The sequence below is a fragment of the Lichenostomus cassidix genome, chromosome 5 (genome assembly GCF_008360975.1).
Source record: "Lichenostomus cassidix isolate B80296 chromosome 5, HeHo_3.0, whole genome shotgun sequence".
NCBI lineage: Eukaryota > Metazoa > Chordata > Aves > Passeriformes > Meliphagidae > Lichenostomus > Lichenostomus cassidix.
The window spans coordinates 15898606-15910709 of NC_139486.1; the positions used below are offsets into that span (position 1 = coordinate 15898606).

General features: G+C 39.6%; 1 protein-coding gene across 6 annotated transcripts in view; it reads left to right on the forward strand.

The window, feature by feature from the left end:
* The window catches only part of TC2N (tandem C2 domains, nuclear), a 29524-nt gene extending 17655 nt beyond the window's left edge, over window positions 1-11869 (forward strand). For all 6 annotated transcript variants that reach the window (XM_085061535.1, XM_085061538.1, XM_085061537.1 and 3 more), the window contains 9 exons: window positions 529-693; window positions 2456-2547; window positions 3155-3230; window positions 4239-4339; window positions 5014-5130; window positions 5964-6155; window positions 8072-8186; window positions 8661-8860; window positions 11210-11869. In XM_085061535.1, coding sequence (XP_084917661.1) covers window positions 529-693; window positions 2456-2547; window positions 3155-3230; window positions 4239-4339; window positions 5014-5130; window positions 5964-6155; window positions 8072-8186; window positions 8661-8860; window positions 11210-11320 — 1169 coding nt within the window. In that variant the 3' untranslated portion in view covers window positions 11321-11869. The remainder of the gene's footprint in view (window positions 1-528; window positions 694-2455; window positions 2548-3154; window positions 3231-4238; window positions 4340-5013; window positions 5131-5963; window positions 6156-8071; window positions 8187-8660; window positions 8861-11209) is intronic.
* The last annotated feature ends 235 nt before the right edge of the window (window positions 11870-12104 follow it).

Below are 12104 nucleotides of genomic sequence, written 5' to 3' on the forward strand. Positions count from 1 at the left end.
ATCAGCCAACAATTCAAGTAATTTTGGACCAGTGATTTTACCCTGGACAGACCTCCTGTGTAAAGTAGATAAGGAGACTACAATCACAAGCTGCATTATCTTTCCATACAAGATATTCCTGAAGGTCTGGGGGTCCATTAGTTCAGTAAGAATATGCTAGAGGTAGGAAACCAAATAAACTGGAGGTTTTCCATACACATGGCCCTGATTTTCCTCTTAACTTGTGTCTTCTTGTCTGTCCTTGGAGCCTTCTGTATTTTAACTACTTAGGCATTTAGTGTGAAACCCCAAGACAGGGTATGCATAGTTTTTTACGGCCAATTTAATTCCAATGTTTGCTCACACACTGTGGAAATCTGACGTAATGTGAACGTGTGTTTTCTTTTCCTTTTTTTTTTCCCCTTTACCCAAAGTAGATAATATTGAAATATTTTGTCCTTTGCCCTGAAGGCACTCTGCCTGCCTTACAAAGCTGGCAGCATGTGTTATGTCTGGAACTCTTACATTTGGTGTTTACTTGTGCTCCAGAGGCAGCCAGAGCCTCGTTTGGCGAGCGGAAGGCAGAGCTGCACGGCGTGTTCCAGTGGCCCCGCTATGACGTGTACAACCCCTTCTACCTGCAGCAGCGCATCTCCCCAGATCTCATCAGGCGCTACCAGGCAAAACCAGATAGCAGGAAATTATATGGATCAGGTGAGGAGGACCACGCCCTTGCTTCTCTGACTTCCTCTCTTTTTCAGGGTTTATAGGTAAGAGGAATAAAAGCCATTAGTCTACAGAAGACTTGTTTGGTTATAGCAGTTCTCAAGCTGGTCTGCGTGCTACAGGCATTTCTTGGGTGGTGACTCAATCTGTAGAGCCAGTTCTGTTTAATTTTCAGCTGCACTGTTACTTTATGTCTTTTGGGGAGGCTTAAAAAGGCTTGCGTGCATCACACAAAGGTAGAGAAATGGGAAAAGCGAGATACTGTAGCTGCCTCTGGTCCAAACCAGGATGCAGTACTGGAGATTTCAGCTACCAGTAAGAGGAGTGAGGGAAATGCAGAAAGGAAGCCAGGCAGTATGTTGAGTAGGAGGAGTGCCTGAGGATACATACATGGGGAAAGGAACAAGCACCAAAAAACATTTAGGAGCAGATGATAAGAACAGGTGCAAAATGGGCCATGATGCTATATGCCAGCTTTTTGTACTTTGCTTTTGAAGCTACAGTGATGTCCCCATTTCTCAGTGTGTGTAAGAATGAGGAAGGGCTGTGAGACAGAAAAAGTTTAGATAGAAAGTGTTTGGCTACCAGGTAAAAGTTGTCTTCTGTGGTGTATAGGATATGTGTGTAAGCACACATCCTATAATGAATGCTGTTTACACTGAACTAGATGACTAATTGTTGCTTGTGATTGCTAAGGCAAATGCATTCAGAGAACTCAAACACTCCAAGAAATATACATGCTCTCCCTGAAATTGGAAGCTGGCAGAAGCAATCATTTTAAAGATGTTTTATTTAGAATGGTATAGCATGCTTATTTTCAGCTGGGGGAAAATGTCTCAGTCTGTGTCCTGTTTTAAATAATTCTGAATCACCATAGAGACTACATGAAAAGACTATTCCATATATTTTCTTAACAGAACATAACACATGCAGAATGTTAGCAGCCTTTAACACATACGGTTTTACTAGGCTTTGTAGGCACCTATGGTGGGAGCCAAATGGGTTTTATTAAACTGTCTTGAACATCTTCCCTTCAGTTCATCACCTCTTTTTCCATTTTTCTTCAAGCTAAGATAACACTTTCTTAGTTTTCTCTTAGTAAGTTTAAACACAAGAAAGGTTATTCTAGTGTATCTAGAGTACAGTTCTAAAATACCTTTTTCCTCCAGAGTTTTTTTGACAACCCTTTCAGAGCTTATAACATCATGTGCATCTATAGACTATTAAAGCAAAACTCTGAGCCTAGTTTGTTGCAGTGAGTGCTATGATATCTGTATGGGTTTAGAAATACTTTAGAATATATTTATTTTCAAGGTATGAAATTAAATTCTTGAATTTTAATGTGAAGCACCTTCTCTTCATCTTAAATAAAACCCAAAACCTCCACACAAACACACTGAAAAATAAATTCATTAATATTTTTCTGAAATTCTATTTATTATTGGTAAACAACATGTTTTTATGGTTAAATTTTTTCTGCTTTTTTATATTTTACAGTCAACTTTCTTTATAAAAACTGATTTTTTAAAAAAAAAAATTAATTTTTTAAAAAAGACACTGTCTCTTCACTCCTCAAGTTCCTGGAAAACATTACTAGAAACAGCAGGTCATACTGTCTTTAAATAATTTTGGTCATTTGTAACCTGTAGGCTTGAGCAGATAATTTCCAGTAGTCTGTGAAAATTATTCTTAAGTTTCTTTTCTAGCGATGATGCTAACATGATTTTTATTGTTCTCATTGTCTTCTTAGTCAGTGATTTAAGAGCCAGTGGTTTGCCTGGGTCACTTGATGTGAGCCGCTCGATGTTTGATCTCAGGAGCCCACCTCACCGGTTCATGAAGGTGAGTTCCCCTTGTGACCAGGGTGACACTGAAAACTCAGCTTGCTCAGTGGATCTGTTCCTGTTGCATTGTGTTTCCAGAGTAAATACTGGAGGGCATTGCACTGCGCATTGGGAGGACCAGAGGGAAAAGTTCAACATCTTGACCAACTTTGAGAGGCTTTTTCCTGCTGTGTCCTCTGACATTTGCTGTTCTGGCCCAGCGGGGCTGTTGAGAAACCCAAGTAGGCTGTTAGACAGGACAGACAACATATTGTGGTTCTTCATCTTCTGGTTTCTCCCATCAGCTGAAAAGAGGGGCACTGGAAGTTTCCATTGACGCAAAACTCTGCATTTATTTTTTCTTTAATAATTATGTCTTACATAGCAGTGAAGTTGTGTGTGTATATATTCATGACCAAAAAAATCTGCACTGGTCAAGTGGGTCCTCTGTTGGCTCATTGCATCAAAATACTAATTGCATGCTGCTGGATCAAGAAACTAGTAGGAAATGAGGCAATTATTTGAAATTGAATGTTTTGTTTTCATCATAACTTGTCTGGTGGTATAATCTCTGGGGTTTGCATCTGTTGCTCTGAATTAAGTGATTCTTTTTTTCCTGTCCCCAGAGATATGATTCAGTCTCCAGTGTGCCTAGCAGTACCTCTTCCAGGAAGGATTCACAAGGCAGTAACAGGAGTCTGGGTAATGTTTTGTTTGTTTACCTTGTAATGAAATATTTCCCTTTGTACATGAAACATTAAGCTGTTCTACTTTACTGTTGATGTTTTTGTTTGGGTTTTTATTTTTTGGGTTTGTTTTTTGGTTTTTTTTTTTTTTGAGATGAATCTGACTAGCAGGTCAGCTGGAGATTACTTGGCAATTTGAAATTAAGTGGTTTGGGCTTTCACTATCCTGTTGTCTGAGATGGAGCAAATGAGACTTTGAGAAGTTCTCATGCTTTTGAGAAATTCATGCCTGGATTTACTACCCAAGTGAACTAAGAAATTACAGACGCTCTGTTAGGTTAGAATGCAGCACTAGGTCACAGGTCTAGTCCTTTTTCATGTATCAGTATTCTTCTGTGTGAAGTGCCTGAAATCCAACACCTATATTACACTAGTAATTAGACAAGAATATTGCAAGCACAGAGAAATGCTGGATATTGAATGGCTCTTCTGACTTGGAGACAGCATAATAGTAAAATGTTTACTAGACTGGAATTGAAATCTGAGAAAAATAAAGAAGAGGCCAATTTATAAACTTAGCAGTGAAAGAGATTAAGGGAAGTGATAGGATATAAATGTGTTCTGGGTGTCTCAGGAACATGATTTTTTTCTTTCTAAAAGTTGTTTGAGTATAACACAATTTACTAAATTCAGCAGAAGGAGCCTAGGCACATGGTGTGAGTCTTGGTGTGGTCTCCTGTGCAGGGCCAGGAGTTGGACTTCTATGATCCTTAAGAATCTCTTCCAACTCAGGATATTCTATGATTAAATGAAATGTGAAGGCTTTTAGCTGCGCAGAAGGTCTGGCTGCTGAACTCGGTGGAGATTTTGTTTTTAAAATGTAGGTCTTAAAATATTTCAATCTTATTTTGACAGAAATTTGAAAAGATAAGCAGTCCACCTACTAATGAGTTCCCTTATTTCTGGAATAAACTTTTAAGCTATTGCATTACTCCTAAAAATATGAATTGGCTTTCTTCCATAGATACTATTACATTATCAGGTGATGAACGAGACTTTGGAAGACTGAATGTGAAGTTGTGTTATGTTCCTTCTGTAGAACAGATTTGGATCACAGTTTTACATGTAAGCAAATATAAATAAGTTGGTTATTTATTAGAATTACTACTTTACTATACTTAATGATAATTGTCATAAAATGTGTCTCTCTGTTACTTTAATGAATACTTTTAAGAAAAAAATAAAATTACTTGTAAGTGTTGATACAAACAAAGTTCAGTCATATGTAATACCAGCCTTCAAAGCATCTTCCTCCCCTTTAATTGTTTTTCTGTTGCAGTCTGCTCTGCTGCAGTCAAGAAGATGGAGTAGTATATATCTCCTTATGTTACTACACGTATGTTAACATATGTTCTGGTTGTGAAGTGAGGAACTGTTCAGTATAGATTAGAAAGCTGAGCTGCCCATAGGCTGGTCCTGCTGTGGACATTTTCTTGTGGAAACCTGAAGGCAGCAAATGGGAGTAACTGTGGAGGCAGCATTTAAGTTACTTCTGTGATTCTATGACTTAAAATCCAACAGTTCCTCGAGGGCAGAGCCCTACTAACACTTCGAGGACAGGTAGCTTCATGTAGCTTTTTTCTCAGCAAACATGATACTGTTATGCTGGTTGTTTTATATTCTTCCAGGAACTGTGAAAAATTTTTAGATAGTGGAACTTTGAGTAGACAGAAACATCGTAACTACATCAAATGGTAAAAGACTTGCGTTGTCTAAACTGACTGTTTTCAATGTTGCAGTGCAAAGACCTGAGCTGGCCGCCTAGCTTTGGGGAGAATCCTCATATCTGTGTCAAAGGAATTCTCACACTGCCCAAACCAGTGCATTTCAAATCCTCTGCCAAGGAAGCCTGCAATGTAAGTAGAGGCATGAAATACACCAAGAAATATTTTCCCCGCAAAAAATAAACATGAAATATAAATGGATTTTTAAAATGGACCAAACATCCACTCCAATGCCATATTTGCTGTGGTAACTGCCCCAGGTATGTGTTACTTCTCTCAACTTCTCAAAATCCTCTTAAAAGCCTTATTCCACTTCCTCACCCTATATCCTCTCTTGCCACCAGCTGGCAGGACAGATATGCTCATAGGTGACTGAACCATGAGCTGCTGGCCTTGGTGCCTCCATAGTGGGGGGCTGGAGGAAGACTGGGCATACCTGTAGGTGCACACTCATCCCAGGGAAGGAAGCTGATGTACTGCCTCTCATCCAGCAGGAGACAATACTCACACTTTGTCTCTACAGAAGATAGTAAGAATTGGTCACATGGGGTAAGATTCCTGATAGTGGCAGTAAAGGAATATTAAGGGGATGGAAGTTAAAGTGACGTAAATCTCCCATAATGTGAGCCAGAGGTGAAAGAAAGTAAAATTAGCTGGAAAGACTGTAGCAAAAGGCTACAGAATTTGTTATGACAATGTGTGTGTGCTGCTGTAAAGCTCCAGAAGAGATGGCCACAACTCGTTATGGTAGTGAAAAATAATCCAAAACTTTGCCCCTGCCAGGGTGTGACAACAAGGGGGTGACTCTGTGTGGACTTTGCACTATAAAAGCACGCTTTTCTATGGCAACCTGAAATGGTAATTGGGAGCAGTGGCTATAGATCCAGGATGCCTTGGTTTCTAGGTTTTGGGCTCAGTGGGATTCTCTTAAAATGGTGATGTTACTCCTCTGTTTTTCTTTCTAGGACATTGAATTTATGGAAACGTTTGTTTTTGCTATTAAACTGCAAAGCCTGCAGGCTGTCAGATTGGTATTTAAAATCCAGACACAGACTCCCAGGAAAAAAACTATTGGAGAATGTTCCTTGGCACTGCGGGAGCTGAGCTCACAGGAGTCGAATCATTGGCTGGATATATCTCCTCCTTCCAAAGCACCTGTAAGTGCCAGTACTGTGAAAGTATGTTGTTATCTCACCTAGAAAGAGTTTCTGGAAATGAAAGTAAAATAATTCAGTAGTGAAAACCAGAGGGGTTGGTTTGTTTTGGGTTTTTTCCCCTTTTCCCTATTTCCTTGGAGAAAGGCATTTTGATGGAGAAAAAATGCAGACTTTTGAACTCTGCACATAGCTGTTCTGGTCATAAACTGCAGATGTTTCTAGGAAAAGAGCTAGAGCAAGCTCTTCCACATCACGGCTCACAGCTTGAGGGAGGGGCATTCTGGGGAAATGTTCAGCAGAGAACACCGGGTAATTGTCTTTTCTGACCAAAAAAGCATCAGAAGATCCTTAGGACTCACAGCAAGAGCTCAGAGCAAATGGAATCTGCTTTTGTTATGGAAGAAAAGTGCTAAGATCTTCAGTGGCCTGAAACTGCAGAGACAGCCATATATTTAATGTTCAGATTGCATGCTGTGAAGTAATAATTCAGACAGTTCATTTCCATTAGTGTAATAAGAAGCAGGTGGTTTTCACAGTGGGATTTCCTTTCCCCCTACCCTCACTTTGTTTGTTTCTTTTATAGATTGTGTCTAGACATTTTTATTTTCAACAAATTTAACTTGACTTAACAATTCAAAAGCAAATTTTATTTGTGTCTGAGTAATATGAATGATACTGTTGATTTCTAACATAAGTTACACTTGACATTTTTTAGTTCTAATGTGAATAACCATATTGCTTCAGAAGCAATAAGTGACAGAGGAAGCTGTTTTAGAAAGCATTTCATTTCAGTGTAAATTTCTGAATCATCTCATAGTTTCTCAGTCTGTGTTGGCTTTCCTTACCATTATATCCAAGAACCCTCCAGACACTCTGGGATTCATCCTGTACTACCCTGTGAGGCAGCAAACTCTACCCTCTCTGCCAACAGAAAGCCAAAGCTCAGAGTCGGCTAAGTGACTTCTTCTCAGGGTTACACAGAAATTTTGTGGCTGATCTACAAGGAGAATTTGGGTCACTTTGATGAACTGGAGCCTGACTTTTCTCTATCTGACCTGTTGCTCTCTTACTTGGTCCATTTTGGTTCTTTGAAGTGCATTAAAACTTGAAGGCAACGAAGACTAGCAGGGTCCATTTAAATGAAGGCTGTCAGGAAAGGTGGGTCTCCACTGGCTGTGTCCTCCTGCTCTTACAGTGTTCTGAGGATGTTAGAGTCTGACAGGGCAGCAATGAGGATGACTCAGTGCAACTTTGCCAGTAGCAAAAAGTCTCAAAAAAAGCCACCCCAAGAATCAGACTGGAGATCTTGATCCTTCCACTATGTATGGCAGGGATGTGTGGTGTAGGCATGTCAAACATGAGTACTTTCATAACACAGGAAGCTACACAGTATGCAGTCACCCTAAACATTCATCACATTAAGTGACAGAGCCTTGTATCTATAAAAACATTGCTTATGTCTCCATATTGCAAAATTCAAAAGTGTGTGAGGGGAACTCTGAAGGTTTTTGTGTGAGTGGAACATTCCTGGTCTCTCACTTCCACACCCAGATTTAGTAAAGTTGCACTGGCACGTCTGGTTTCCCCTGTATATGTCTGCTCTTAGCACTGCAGGATCTGTACCAGGTGAAAACTAAGGACTGATTTCTTTGCCCTATCCCTGGCTGCAGCCCACGAGGGCCATATGTGCACCACACATAAGCAGCTCATCGGTGGAGCACATGTACTGCAGCTATGACAAGTGCAAGATGCACTTACTGTGCATCTGCAGGTTCTGTATACAACACATGCTTGTATTTCTGTCCAGGAAATCCCAGCTAGAAATGTGGGAGCCCAACATATGACAAAATTCCTGTGTTTCCTGAGTTTATAAGCAACTTAATCCAGATGTTATGGCAACATTCTTCTGGTTGTAGGTGTGCCGTGCAGAACTTCAAATAGGAACTTGTTTTCAAGCAATAAACAGGAGGATACAGTTACAGATTCTTGAAGCACAAAACCTTCCTGTTTCATCTACGCCACTGTCTTCAAGTAAGTTACATCAGCTGTTTCATGCCTCCTGTCTAAAAGCATTTGTAACAGGTAAATTGCTGCTCAAATGGGTTGGCAATTCATAACATTCCTTACAAACCTCAGACTAACATATTGTGTGGTAGATTTCTATTGCCAAGGCTTGTTTCCCCAGATGTCTCACTTGATTACATTTTGTTTGGTTTGAAGACATGTGTTTATGTATTTTGGAAGATTTTTATCCTAGTATTAATCCTGACATACAAGAGCATTAGCTTGCACTTGCTGTTTGGATACTGTGTTAATCAGTTCAATATTACTGAACATACTCTGTTTGTGTGACTAGTCAGGACAGCTATGGTACAGTTCTTTTGGCCAGACTTTTAAGAAATTGTCGCAATTTGAACTATACATATGGATCTCGTTGGTTCCTTTTTGGGTGCATTGTGAATAACCCTTTATGTGCCATGCCTTTTTCCTTCCATTTTGTGCTAGATTTCTTTGTGAAAGTTGGAATGTTTAGTACGGAAGGGATGATCTATAAGAAGAAGACTCGCCTTCTGAAGCCCACAAATGGCCAAGTGAAGTGGGGAGAAATGATGGTTTTTCCAGTTAGCCAAGCAGAACAAGGAATTAGCTTTCTCATCAAGCTCTACAGTAGAAGCTCAGTGAGAAGAAAACACTTCCTAGGACAGGTTAGTTTCTGCTAAATAGCCTGATATCCTTTACTAAAATCCAGTTCCACAGGTTTCTTGGTATGAATTTTAAAATGCTTTAAATGAGGTGGCATATAGCAAAACAGTAAATTCTGCAAAACTCTTCTGCATGTAATGCAAGCAAGAATGGTACTGGGCTCTTAAACTTGCACCAACATTGGAATGGGAGTTGGCATTTGATTTTTCTTTCAGAAAGAAATCCTAAAGTCAGTTTTGTGTGGAATATTACTATGTGACAGGTTCCTTTCAAGAGACATAGGATCTCCTCTTTGCCTTTAGCTTTCTAAAGAAAATAAACATAGAACCCACAGGAGCTCCATAACCTGCAATGTCCTGTCCAGCAAGGGTGGTGTTAGCTCACCATAATGATAAACTCATAAACAGGTGTGTGTAAAAGGAAATATCAACAGCTACAATGAAACTGCCTGCCTGGGTAAAATAGTGCTGAAATCAGTACAATAGTTTGACTAAACTGCAGATGTTTCTAGGAAAAGAGCTCATCAAGTATTGCATCAAGTATTACTCATCCAATAATAGTGTAGGTGTCCAAACACAAAATATTTTTAGCTTTTTTTTAAAATTTTTTTTAACAGACAGAACTTCAGTAATATTTCTTTGAAAGCATTTGTGTGGTCATATTTATTTAACCACCATAAAACTGAGTAGTCTGGTCTCATTATTCTCTCTGTCCTCTTCCCCTGCTTGTTCTAATTTACCATTATCCTGTCCTTTCTGTCTTTCCTCTCCTTGGTATAGTGAGCCATAGCTGTTCTTAAGGCTCTGTGCTTTTCCTGACCCACTTACATGCAGTAACAGCATTTTATTATATGTATAAATTAATAATATAGACTTGATTTTGAGACCCCAACTGTAACGTGCTATGTCTCTGACTGTACTGTCCTGAAGTACAAAAAAATAGTACTGCCCCATTCTGGTGGTGGTTTTTGTGCCTGCTGAAGACATGCAGCTACAAGAGATGCTAATGTGCTATAAGATACAGAAATGATGTGCCAGAAGGAGTTATGTGAAGTTCCTCCATTTTTCGTAGCCTTGTGTTGCACATGTACTGTCTTGCTATTAGATTTGAAACAGGAAAAGAAAAGAAATTGTTCTTTTTAGCTGTGCTACCTTGGGGGGAAAATAACTGGGTATGATTTTGCAGTCACCCAGCAATATGTGAGGTAATCTCAATCTGATGAGTTACATTTAATTATGAATCTTATTTTTAAGGGGAGGAAATAAGCTACTTGTGCTCCTCAGAGGTTATTTGGAAAAGGTTGTTATAGCTCATGAAGGCAGACATTGCCACATAACACATGAAGACATAAAATATGGCTCAGAGAAAAATGTACTTTGAGCAATTGGCTGGGTAGCTGGAAAAAAATGAATATAGCTGGATCTATTAACTCTGTTCTTCAGAGAATGATGTTTAATTGGATGCTGTTCTAAGCAGACAATACTTAGATTAGGCTGCTTTTACAGGCATGTCTTTAATCATGAGCAAGATGTACATTGAATCTCTGTGGATGAAACATCAGCTGTATGTGGTATTCTGGAAGACATTATTCTCACTTCTTGAGGACTCATGCCCCAGAAGTATAGGCTAAATGTACTTCATGGTCAAGGTTTCTGAGAAGTCTTAAAAGGACTCATTCTTGGAAGACTTGAGGAAATGGAGTCCTGTAAATAACGCTACCTACTTACATAAGCAGAATTCTTTTGGCAGTGGAGGTTGGTGATAATGTTAAGGGGGAAAATTTCCTACTTGTACTTCATTTCCTCATATAATGGCCACTATCCACTAACTGAATACTGAGAAGAAACGGACTCTTACTACGTGACTATGTGTGGTATGGGCATGTTAGTAACCTCTGTGGAATGCAGGTTTGGCCCTGGCTGTGGGAGTGTGCAATTTTAAATGCTCATGAAAACGCTGGACAGCTCGTGCCGGATGCAGGATGGCTTGGAGCCAAGTGTGTCGGAACGCTCAAAGCCACTGGCCCTGGTGAGCCCCTGACCCCAGCACGTGCATTTGCATACAGCAAGGAATGCTTCACTTTAAACATCTTGTTAAGTACAGAAACATTATTTTGTAGTGGGTTCTCTAAACTATTTTAGAGGCTAAATTTAAACACCCGACTCCCTGTGTTCCCAGCTGAAAGCCAAAATATGTTAGGACTAGCAGAACTGTATTTGTTGCTGTTATGCTTTGGTCCTAGTCTGTCTGTTGTATCTGCTTCTACACTTCCATGGAATTTATTTGAAACTGGTAAAGCCTGGGCTTTTGTTATATCAGATAAACTAATTTTTTTTCTTTTCTTAATACAGATCTGGTTAAGTTCTGATAGCAGCAACCATGAAGCAGCAGAGCAGTGGAAAGATACCATTGCAAACCCTGAAAAAGTTGTTGTTAAATGGTACAGCATTGGTCCATCTTGAAGACTGGAGATGAAATTCAGAACTGATTTTTCTACAAAAACTCGTATGCTGTCTAAAATAGTATAAATATAAAGAAAAATGTTGTCTATGCAAGTTCTTCAGAAGTTCTCCACTGCATCATGCCTCCATGAAAACAGGGAAAATTCAGTTTCATCAAGAGAAATACTGGCTAAATATTATTTAAAAGAAGATTTAGGAACTGGAAAAAGTGCTCATTTGATTTTACAAAACCCGCCTTGAAAAAAAAAAACAGTTTGCCCCTTTTGGGCTTCATAAAAGCACAGAAATTCAATTTTGTAGAGAAGCATCTTGAATTAACTCTTTTTCACTAGTCGCTGACATCATCCTCATCTGCAGTCTTGTCTTTGGCAGACTCCAATGTCCAGGGTATGGGTTGGGTCAGTGGCTTGATGCTGGGTACCTCTGAGCCTCTGGGGTTGTTGACACCATTTGATGAGAGTAACATGTGCCTGAGCAAGTGGGAAAGCTGTGGCACTAGGAGAAGGCATAAACAGAAGTACAAAATAAGGCAATACACACAGGCTTTTCTACCCTGTGGATACCTTACAAAATAAGGCAATACACACAGGCTTTTCTTCTATGGATGAAGGGTTGTTCAGAACCCTGACATGCCTGTAGCTTGAGCTTGCCCCCATCCTCTACTCAAAATAGAGAGATGGCAAAATAAAAGTTTCTCTGACTCAGTGATCTTCAAAAGAGGGGCCCTCCAGACTTGCTCTGTTTGGGTAAATTCTGGTTGGAATCAATGGAACAGTACAAAGAG